Source organism: Nannobrachium achirus (genome assembly GCF_963921795.1).
Source record: "Nannobrachium achirus genome assembly, chromosome: 6".
In the NCBI taxonomy this organism is placed as follows: Eukaryota; Metazoa; Chordata; class Actinopteri; order Myctophiformes; family Myctophidae; genus Nannobrachium; species Nannobrachium achirus.
Window position 1 is genome coordinate 37,758,763 of NC_137815.1, and position 12,095 is coordinate 37,770,857.

The following is a 12,095-nucleotide window of genomic DNA, read 5'->3' on the forward strand; positions in this document are numbered from 1 at the left end:
TGGTACAAGCTAAACTGTCCAGGGCTAATGTTAGCTGCTAGTTGGCTTTTCCAATTTGTTTCTATGTTGTGACACCCTGTCGCCACCTAGAGGCTTGCACGTTTTTATTAATTAAATATTATTTGAAATAAATAAACAAATATATAGCCTACTGTATAGTAGTATACAATAAAGCAGCTGCCAGCTATTTTGTACATTCAGTACACCCCTCACTGCAAACACTGCCAGCTGGCAGCTGATGTTTGTAGTGCGAACAATCGCAAAATGCAGTGGTTGGCCTATATCCAAGCCAAGCCTTGTAAGTGAGCAGTGCTTTTATAGGCAGTGTTGGGCAGTAATTATTACTTAGTAATATATTACTGTAATGTAAAGAGGTGCCAAAACAGTAATATTATAGTCTACAATATTACTTTGTACAAAATAGTACATATTACTCAGGTTTTGTTGGATGCCTGAAAAAAAAACATTTCAGTTTAAAAAGTCAAAATAGATTGCTGCTTTTTTTATTGCCTTTTGACTTATTGGTGACTCTTATTATTATTATTACAAACAAAAAGTAATATGTAATAAGATATATTACTCTTGATTCTAAGCAATATGATATTACTTTTTAAAGGAGTAATAACATGTTGTAACATCCTGAGTAATATTGCCCTACACTGTTGTAGCAATTGTAGCAATGTTCAGTTTATGTTGTGTCTGACATCACATGTCCATATGGAGATAGATCCCCAACACTGTATAGGCAACGTTTTCTGTTGTGTGTGTGTGATGTCAGATGAAGCTTGATCAGTGAGAGAGAGGGGAAGATGCGTAGAGCCTAAAGCCTCTATCAGAGTCCAGGGTGAAGAGCTATTCACTTCACCGTGCGTTGTAGTTTCCTAGCTATCACCTAGGCTTTGTTATGTATTTTTAGGTGATAGCCAGAAAACTACACCGCGGTGAAGTGAATAGCTCTTCACCCTGGACTAATATAGGCTTCATTCACCTACACGATTCTTTGAGGCACACATACGGGCCCCATTTTTATTCGGGTGAAATCACCATTGGATTGCATTACAGAATGACGTACACGTTGTTACATTTACTCATCATATGGTGAAGTATTGTTTGTGTATCCAGAAGAATAACCTTGCTGACTGGGTACCGAAACAAACCTGATTAGAGAGGAAGTCCACTCAGTGAACCTGAACATGCAATTTGAGGCAAATATACAGTGAATATACTTTTTTAAAGATATGTTTTGGGGCTTTTATGCCTTTATTTATAGGGCAGTAGATTGACAGGAATCGGGGAGAGAGATGGGGAGTGACATGCAGTAAATCTGGTCGGGCTTGGGAATCGAACCAGCGATCTGCTGCAGGCTACACAAAGCCCATGTGGTATGCGCCTGGACCAGTAGGTCAGCAGGCGCCCCGAATATGTGAATATTAATCTAAAGATTCAAACCTACGTCACACTTCCGATCTGACCGATCTGACCATATACTGTATGGATATCTTTGTATCTGTTAGTCCTTATCCCTTTTCTGCCCATATATGGAGACCACTATGCCCATATGGGCACGCGGCACGCCCCTTTTTGTGGCCATATATGGAGCCGAAAGATTTGTTTAGGCCTGATTCCATGACGACAAATTGGTCAGACAAATACACTCTATATTTAAGTGTAGCTGCATTGGGAACTCCTTATATGGTTATGGCTGAGTCATAGGGACGTGAGTGTGATGGCGTGGTCCGCTAGCCTGTCCTCCCAGCTCCCTTAAGACAATTTTATTATAAAATATAGCTGCTACTGTAGCAGCAATACAGGGGCCAAGGAATGTAAATTGCAATATGCAATTATGCAAAATACAACATGCACAATAACCTGAAACAGAATAGATCACTTGAGAGAAAGAAGACCATTTGTAAACTCCTGTTCCCAACGACCTTTTCTGCGTTCTCTCCCAATTTCCTGTCAGTCTACTGTCCTATTAATAATAAAATCCCTGCTGCCCTCACCCATCAGCGGTGCGCAGCCTCCACCGCTCAGTTCACACGGGTGTGATTTTTTATTTAAGTTTACTACTTGGGAAAGGGTAACCTGCTTACCTTAAAAAGATAACAATAATTGTTTCACAGAAGACATTCAATACCGCATAGGGTTATGGACTTTAATTGTGTCCTCATAATCTTTACTGAAATAGCAGAGACATGGAAAAATCTACAAAAGATTATGCTTGATCATTTTATTGGAAATAAACATCTCATAACAGAGGTTGATCAAGAACTTAGGATTCAGACATTGTAAGCCTGACAAACAGAAGAGAAATGATATTACTTCCCTACGGCAGCATAAATTGGGCATGGTACCGAGGGGTCATCCTTCTTGAACACTTTGTAGACACACTCTTTCAGATCCAACTCTGCCACACAGTCATCAGGAAATGACCTGGGCTCTGAATACCTGCAAACACATTTAGCATTAGAAAATGCAATGGCTCCTGACTTCACATGTTTATCAACTGTTTTTCCCTAAATTGAACATCGGAATTTGCTGCGTTGAAACTCATCATGGTACTTACGCGGTACAGCATCCACCACAGCCACAGTCCCAGCACTGACTGTTCCTCCAGTTGGACCCTTCTGCATGCCATGTGCCATCCACATCATCATAACAATGAGTCATACCTATGGTTACATAATAAATGCAAGTTAACTGGGTGTGTGTGTGTGTGTGTGTGTGTGTGTGTGTGTGTGTGTGTGTGTGTGTGTGTGTGTGTGTGTGTGTGTGTGTGTGTGTGTGTGTGCGTGCGTGCGTGCGTGCGTGCGTGCGTGCGTGTGTGATCTTTTACTTTGTTACTGTTCTATTGGCCTTTACCTGGCTTCATGGGCTTTTGAAAGCAGACAGCATGCATCACTGAAGGCAGGGCACTTAATAGTAGAGCTAAAGCCAAGTATTTCTTCACAGGAAAAAGAGAAATAGAGACAGAGTAAGTTTGAATTTGTTGGCCTTTAATGAATTGCTTCCTTTACCTAATGTTATACTGAAATTGTCTATTTTGAAATTCTTAATCAGAACACGCACACAACATTGATGTTGTTTAATCAGTAATAAGCAGATCAAACATAATACTAAAAAAGACAATATCTGTTCATAATGCGGAGCTTTACGTGTAGCCATTACATCAATGTCTTTACAAAGTTCTCAGTCCATTTCTCTTTGATGGTAAAGTCCATGGCAGTTTGCCACCAGATATTCCATTGCTTCACTCCTAATCCTAACAGCGTGGTGAACAGGACTCCAAATATAGCATGTATACAAATAATAATAATAAAAAACTAAAAACAGAGAAGTAAAAAACATCTGAAGTTATACTTCAATAGATATAGTACACTACAACTAAAATGACCATATTGATTTGGATCTATGTAAAACAAAACTCACCATGGTGGCAGCTGAACAGGACCAATCTTTGTCTTCTGTTGTAAATATGTTTGTTCTTGATGTTTGTTAGCCTCCTGTTTTAAACTAGTGATTCCTTTGGAGAGACTTTGGAATCAAACAAAGGGAGGGGGCGGGTGTCATGTGTAGAGCAGACAGTGGTTCTCAACCTTTTCACCCCACAAAATAAACAAATTTGAACTGGGTACCCCCCTCCCCCCCCCCACCCTGACTAGAATATATCCAGTCGAGGCGAAGTTGATAAGAAACATGTTTTTTTGTTGAATGCAACAGCATCAAAAACAAGCATGTGTCCCTTGCAAGGCTTCGGCCTTGCATGTCCTTTCAGTCAGCCCGTCTCCTCGCAAAACTCCCATAGTCTCCCATGACTGTTGACTCTGTTCCAGTCATTTGATATGCTCATTTGTCCCCTGACATCACTTTTATGCCCATATATTTGGAAATCAATATTAAGCCCATATCTAACAGGACTTCATATGGGAATGCCCATATATGGAGGCCACATCGGCCACATACCACACTAACAGAATGGCCAGAACAGATGCAAGGCAGCCCATATCTGTGTGGTTGGTTCTACAGACAGTGATCTCCATGTATGGACAATATAAATTGGGGTCTCAGTCAGAGATAGAAATACCATTAAAATGGGGGTCCGTAGGCTAATGCATGTCAAACTGTGGGTCCTTGAAATTAAAATGGTTGAGAATCACTGCTAGAGCCATAAAACATCTTCTCTTATGGGGGTCCCTGGCATATCTTTTCAAATGGAGGTCCGCTGGCTATAGTGGCTAGTAAGTGTCAATTCGGGTGTCCTTGACATGAAAAAGTTTGAGAACCACTGCTCTATCAGGTTTCCTTTTTATGAATTCGCTCAGGGGAGGTGGGCACAGACCATGTAGGGTTTTGGATTGTATATAACACTAAACTGTTTAAAAATCTTTAAATTGGCAAAACTCAAGAAATTGCACCTCTGAAGGACGTTACAGTGGTGATATGAGTGAGGTTTCCTATCAAACACCTTAAGTGATATGGGCTTTGTGAAACAGTAAAGTACTCAATGTGTGATAGAATCATGCATTGAAGATAGGATCTAGCAGCACCTATTGTCAGGAATGGGTCTATTTAATTATTAATTTGTTCAAAGTTTTGAAGGTTGAATTGATGACTGTTGAGTTTATGACTGTTTACAAGGGATAGTTATTATAAAATGTTGCCAGTATCCCCTCTTCATTAAATATTGCATGCAAGAAAGACCACAATAAAGATCCATTCATGTATAAAATTTGCTATTTCTTTCTTTAATGTACAACAATCAATATAAATTATAATACAATTGAGTTCAAACAGATCTGCTGCTCAAAGATATCTACATACAGTGATAGACTTTGTTCTTACAAATTGCTCAAGCAAAGGGCAACTAGACTGCACAAGCCATTTCTTATTTTCTATCAACAGGATGAACAACACCACAGCATCAACAAACCAGCTGTTTGAAAAATAAAGTAAGTTTCCTCAACAATTTATTTAGACACTGCAGTAAATTGTAACACAGCGTTACAGTTACCCCCAAATGTAGGCTACATACCACATACTGTAAGACTCACACAGGGATCCTGCAGGCTAAAAACAACAAAGATAACATGTGATAAAGATATCAAATGTTATGGTCATTAAAACAAAACAGGTCATATATATTTAAAGGAGTAGTTCACCCCCAAAATGACTTTTTTTCTATTGATTAGTCATGCCATGAAGACTAGAGTTCAATAATATTTTTTGGTTTTTGTCACATTCCTAAGACAAAAATTTGATTAGAGTAAATTTACCCCCATTGATTCTGGATGGTGACCCGTTTCGAAACGGGTCACCATCCGGAAACAAATGGGGGTAAATGTATTGTTATCACATTTTTGTCTTAGGAATGCGACAAAAACCAAAAAATATTATTGAACTCTAGTCTCCATGGCATGACTAATCAATAGAAACTAGACCAGGTCAACCTGGTTGTGCCAGACCCCCTGTCTGTCATCATCATTTATGACATCATGCCTTTTGTAGGCATGTCATCATCATGTCATCATCATATATACCCTTTATATAGAAAACCCGGACAGACCGACATTTGCTTATGTAGGCCTACCCATTTCATGGGTCTGGCAAAAAGTCATTTTGGGGGTGAACTACTCCTTTAAGTTTAAGAGAGTATGAGACAAAAACTATTGAAAAATTGGTCATCATAACACTTGAAATATGTGAATTTTACAATACATGTATGTAGTCATAAATGCCTGTCCATGATGATCCAAATTAAAACATAATTAAAAAAAAGAAAAATACAGTATGAGAACATTACTGGAGAGTAAAGTAATATACTTTAATGCCTCAAAATTAGGTCCAGTCAAAAACAAAAACTATGATAAAGTAAGATATTTCAGTTTGCCTTTTGGCAGGCAGAATGTGGTAGGCTTTGTCTTTGGCTTTTTCAAGTTTCCAGGTCCTTGTACTCATTTAATTGAGAAATGTTAGAGGCATAAACATGTTAAATATTTTCAACATAAATGCTTCAGTGGTAGTTACATAACATGGAACACAGGTTTTTCAAACTACATGAGTGGCCAATAATGCCACCTTGTGGTCTAAATCCAAAAAAGCATTAAGTGCCCTCAATGCAGCCTGAAGATGGGGCTTCAAGAGTGCCTCAATGAGCCACAGCCAGGCTATATCATAATCCTGGCCACCCTGACATAAAAAAAAACACAGATCGTTTAGCACTGCATCAAAAGTGCAGTTAAATCATGAAAAGAATATTGACCTCACAATGTTCTTTAGGCTGGTCTTCTCACTGACACTGAGTGAGAACAACATGTTCATTTCCAACAGAGAACAATCTTATCCAGAGAATAGACTTCCATTCATCTTCATTAGTTCACATTCTTCTTGAAAACCTGCTTGCAAATGTGGCCTTCACAATACAGCTCCTAAGAAGAAATCACAGATATATTAATTACATATATTCAAGTTTTTTCAAATGTCAATCTAGCATGGTTTCCTGTGGAAATAAGCTTAGTCTTTTCATGGATCTCCTTTTAGTAGACCTTGTACCAGTGAACTGTACCGTCATGAAACTGTACCTTTTCCTATGCAAACTTCTAATAAAGTCTTCAATCAATCAATCAATCAATCATTCTAACTGTTAGTAGCTTACAGTAAATGTGTTTAGATAATATCATTTAAAAGTCAATGTTCTTACCAGATGAAGTTTATCCTCCTCAATCCAGTGAGCCCAGCCTCGTTGCTTCTTCTCACCAATCTGATGACACACCAGTTTATTCCCCTCCCACGTGACCTTTGACTGCACCAAAAGAGAAAGTGCAAAGGGTCAACACTATGTATCACAGTATGATATAAACACTTCATGCAATGTTCATTCTCTCTGCTAGGCCGAAGGCATGGGGAGACTATGTTTTGCACCATGTCTGTCCGTGTGTCCGTCCATCTGTCCGTCTGTTACCAGCTAATCTTTGGCCCGGTCGCAGCCAAACTGTGCACACACACTCCCTTGATGGCAATTCAGAACCTCTGCCCCACATTTTCCACATGGGCCACCATGAGGCTGATTTTTGCAAAACTAATTTTTTGACAGTAGCCTACTCCTACAGATTTTGTCCAAAAATCATGCAAATCAGTTGTAGGCCTATCTCTACAGTCATGTTGTGATCGACATGGATCTATCCGATTTTCCATATTCCAGGAGGCAGACTTATGCAAAACACATCTTTGGATATTACTCCTTCAGATTTTATCAAAAAATCACACAAATCAGTACACATTATCTCTTTAGTCATTTTTCATATTCCATACTGATTGGCTAACATTGGCTTCCAAAGTTGGCAGAATTGGTCAGTTTTGAACGAAATGCTTCAAATCATGAATATATATATATATAGCGCCATCATCAGGTCACATTTTTGGAACAAAATCTTGCATGCAGCGTCCGATTACTGTGAAAGGTCAAAGGCACGCTTTTCACATTGGCCTATTATAGCTCTACCAGGAGGCCACAATAACCTTCGTCACCTGGTGGAGACCTGTGCTCGGAAGAGCACTGCTTCTAGTTCATTCATCAAAAGCATGTAGGCTACTTTATCCCTTTGTCCTTTGATTTTCTGGGGTGGATGAGGGGAGACATTTGTGCTTCTGCTTTTGATATTGCTGTCGGGAATGTTTCATCCCTGCTTCTGATCAAAATGATTTAAATATGTGTGTTTCCTTTTTGTTGTTTGATAATGTCACAATTTAACACATTTAAAATGTATTAAAAAAAATCTGTAGCTGAAATAGCAGATCTACAGACTCACAGCAGCTATTAACACTATTATGTGGCACAATGAAGTACATAGGGCTTAAGTAGTTAAGGGAGTGTACTGTGTACCCCTGGCCCTGTTTATAACAAATTGAACCCTGAATATCTTTACACTCTCCTACCTTGACGTGTCTGTTGTCAAGACCCTGGGTAAACTCCTCAAACTCCTGGTCCACTTTGAAGGAGAAGGCGTATGACCGGAAAGTAGTAATGGTTTTGATGATGAACAGGTCCCCCTGCTGCTCCATCGCCTTCCTGTGATTCAATCTGGCAGCAATCTTTCGCACAAAAAGGCTGATACCTGGGAAAGGCAGAAAGATATGAGATAGTAAGAGGTTAACCCGAAACTGGACATTAAATCCTGCCAAGCTGATTCACTGGCAGAAGTTAGCGCGTACAAGTTACAAAAACTGTCCTTCACTCTCTGCCTGCTCTCTCAAACATATCACAGGTAGCATTAATGAGAAACAAAAACAGTCAGCAATTATCTCTCAGTGTCAGACACTGCACAACACCCAGTATTAAAATGAGAACTGACTATTATATACTGAAAACACACACAGTCTGACTCACTCACTCACTCACTCACTCACTCACTCACTCACTCACTCACTCACTCACTCACTCACTCACACACACACACACACACACACACACACACACACACACACACACACACACACACACACACACACACACACACACACACAGACACACACACACACACACACACACACACACACACACACACACACACTCAAACAATATAAAAAGGACGTCTGAATGTCGCATCAAAACACACACAACACACACTATTTTTTTTAAAGAACATGTTGAATCTAAACAGCTGTAACTCACCTAGTGCTACCATGTAGTCCTCAAAGTTGACATTGCTGACCATGTCCCATGTTCCACAGAGGCTATCTGGCATTTTCAGACTATAAACTCCAACTGCAGCCGGTGGATGAGAAGATTATGCTGTGTAGTGATGAAGTTGAGTGAGGACAGATGGGTCAAAAACTGGTTTTAAAGGTACCGGTGAGGTGACAGGGAAAGAGGCGTGCCTATACTTTTCATTTGTTGTCACCTGAGGCTAAGATTTGTCTCTGCTCTGTCCCTGACAGTTTCTGCGGGACCAACACGAAACCAACACACAACAGTTGAAACTGGTCCCTGTGGGCAGCTCATCTAGCAATACACACCTCAAAACGCTCTTTTCAACAATGGAAGACAGTGTTGCCTCCTGTTTACTAATGCATTCATTTACACATGGATGGAACTCTGATTTAATGATGAAGAAAATACTTTTAAGTTACTAATTTTAGAAATTTAAGATCAGATAGATAGATAGATTTATTTATTTTCGTGTCGTGCACCAAAAAGGTGCCCAGCCCACATGGACTTACAGGACACATACATATAAATCATTTCATTGGTAACATACAGGTATACAAAGAAACAAAAAGACTGTTCTTCAAACTGTCCTTCAAGCAAACACTTTGTCTTTTTTCCCAAGCTTTACACAGATAATCTGCCAAAAAGAAAATACCTTTACTAAAACATAATTCAAGTCTTTCATAATCATCCAACCAAAAAGAGTTAACACAAATAGATGACATTTTACCAAATAATCTATGTCTTAATTCACCATACAATGGACAATAAAACAAGAAATGAACCTCATTTTCAATTTCCTCCAAATCACACAACAAACTCTGTCCTCCTCAGGAGTCCCAATGAATCTGCCTGTCTCCAACGCCAATGGTAAGGTCATATTGAATAATTATTCATGTTTTATTTTAATTTAAATAAGTCTTGCTTTCTTGACAAACATAACTCTGAAATATGAGTGAGCTTATTATCCAAGTCGGAAACAAAATGCATGAAAATCTTGACACCTGCAAATGAAATATAAATTGCCACGCCTCACCAAGCAGCAGTGGTGGGAAAGGTAATTTATTTTTTACTTTTACTTTTACTGCAATGTAAATATTTTCAATATATAAATATATTTTGCAGCTATGATTGATAATTAGGAACCAAATGGTGCCTTACTGGTCTGCAACTCTGACGGAGCCATGTCTAGTTTGTTAACCCGTGGGATATTTAGCAAAATAGTGTTTCTAATAGTCAGTAATAATATAACAGTGTCCTGTTCTTCCAGAAATAACGTTAATGAATAATACTGCTCCAATGTGACATTGCTAGTGTTACAGATGTGGTTGTGGTGATGTAATGATGATTTGATCTACAGTATATTAAGCTGCCATTGCCTCTCCTGTCCACAGCTTGGAAGCAGCATGTACCGTTAATACAACAGTGGAAGGTACAGTATGTGGAAAAGCTTGTTTGGGCAGTTTTATCTTTCACAGACTGTCAGGCCGTTCTCCTGTCCATCTGTCTCTGTCTCTTGTCCATGGCAATGGTTCTCAAAGTGGGGTCATGGGGACCCTTCCCTGCTGTCCATGATGAGTGGGTTCCCAGCTATGATTGATAATTCAAGAGTTATGGGGGCCTGTGACCTCGCCTAATGCATACTGAAATGGGGGTCCTTGAAATTAAAACCTTCGAGAATAACTGGTCTAAGGAACGATACTGGAACTGACACCACAGAGACAGAGTAAAACCCTCAGTTAGGGTTGGGCCCGATACCCTACTCATGTATTCGTAGCCTACTCGGTACTTGGAAATACCGATACTCTGACCCATGCAATTACAAAACATTCAATTGACACTTGACAGTTAAAAAAATCTAAAAAAAATAAAAATAAAAGTATCTTAAGAATCAGTCTTATTATTGTGGTAATTGAACATGATTACAGTATCATGACCATACATGAAGCTAGCTAGCATTTTTTAGGTTTTAGACGTTTTTTACTGATTAGGTGCGTGGTCTACCTGTTATTGTTTTTTTCTAGATTGATATTCCTATGCATTTGTTATATTGTTGTTAATGTACTATCATATTACATATTATCTTGCTTATTATAGTGATGTGTATTACCTGCTTATTGTAAGTCGCTTTGGATTAAAAGCGTCTGCTAAATGCCTAAACTCTAAACTGCATTACAAGGCAAAACAATGAAATAAATTGGAGAAAAAGGGCGTAAAATAACCAACTAAAACTAAAAGTACTTGTATCAGTACTTGGTATATCGTACTCAAAATTAAATACCCGTAATCGGTCAGAAAACAACTGTATCGGACAATCCCTATCCTCAGTGTGAATATCCATCTGAAACTCATGAGTGCACAAAATAATGTACAACTCAATTAAATGAACACGTTGCAGGCCTGCAGTCAGGCCGCTCTAGGGGTCAGATGAGAAGCAGAGTCCTACTATTAGCACACAGGGCACATGTATTGGAGAGTAGAGATGTGGAAAGGGCAACAGAGTCATGGTGCGGAGACAGATGTAGAAAGAACATAATATAGAGAGGCACAGGTCAACCATAATAGGGATAGGCAGGCGTGGAGACAGCACCAGGCCCAGTACAAGTAGATACAAATAATACTCAAATATACACAAAGGACCACAGAACAGAGATGACACACAACAGGTCAGGGACTAGAGGGAAAGTGAGAAGGGGAAGAGAGGAGATCAGTGGGACAGAGAGACAGGGCTATGAAATTTGAACCTGAATGTCCCATTTCTTTATTTTAACCATGCACCTTGTGTTTGTATTTTCATTGTTTTCTTTCTCTAAAAACCTTTCCTAAAAACGGCAGTGCAAATGATGAGAGCTTGCATGACACAGAATTTCCCCCACTTGTTTTGACACCTGTAGGCTAAGTGTAAACCTGTGATGTGATAAATATAATACAATTTAATCAAATGCATGAATGTGTAAATCTGAATGAAGTGCTCAACAATGCGATCAAAATAAATGTTTTCAAAATAAATGTTATAATCAGAAATTACATTTAGAGTAATTATTTTACAGTACTTATTTTGGTTGGTTATGTGAATTACAGGTTGGTATGTATGTACACAGTACACACAGTTGAGTTAATACAAATGTATTATGACAGCACTAATGCCACAATTATTCAAGCTCTTGAAATAATGAAATCCTTACCACTCAGCTACTAACTAAACTGTCTGGTATTACAGTAGAGTAGACCTATATGGCATAGAGAGAGTGTTTTTTACTGGTGATTCAGTCAGAGTGTATGAAAGGGTGCGCTCGTTTTATTGTCCACGACATTGCAAGCGGCGCGAAGGCCAGCGGACCTTGGTCCTGCTCTTCGCCCCCGAGCGCCGCAGGCGCGAGTGGCCGCGAAG

General features: G+C 39.2%; 1 protein-coding gene and 1 long non-coding RNA gene across 2 annotated transcripts; both read right to left on the reverse strand.

Moving 5' to 3' along the window:
* Positions 1–2,414: 2,414 nt before the first annotated feature.
* Positions 2,415–3,535, reverse strand: LOC308287643. Its single transcript, XR_013962150.1, has 4 exons — positions 3,430–3,535; positions 2,863–2,944; positions 2,567–2,672; positions 2,415–2,448 (listed from the first exon to the last, which is right to left on the reverse strand). It is a non-coding gene; the product is annotated as an uncharacterized lncRNA (long non-coding RNA).
* Positions 3,536–6,368: 2,833 nt separating this feature from the next.
* Positions 6,369–8,741, reverse strand: LOC308287079 (retinoid-binding protein 7-like; the record flags this gene model as incomplete). Its single annotated transcript, XM_080728200.1, has 4 exons — positions 6,369–6,425; positions 6,698–6,799; positions 7,933–8,111; positions 8,669–8,741. The coding sequence occupies 4 exons, from the start codon at positions 8,739–8,741 to the stop codon at positions 6,369–6,371; spliced, it is 411 nt and encodes a 136-aa protein (XP_080584326.1).
* Between the last annotated feature and the right edge of the window lie 3,354 nt (positions 8,742–12,095).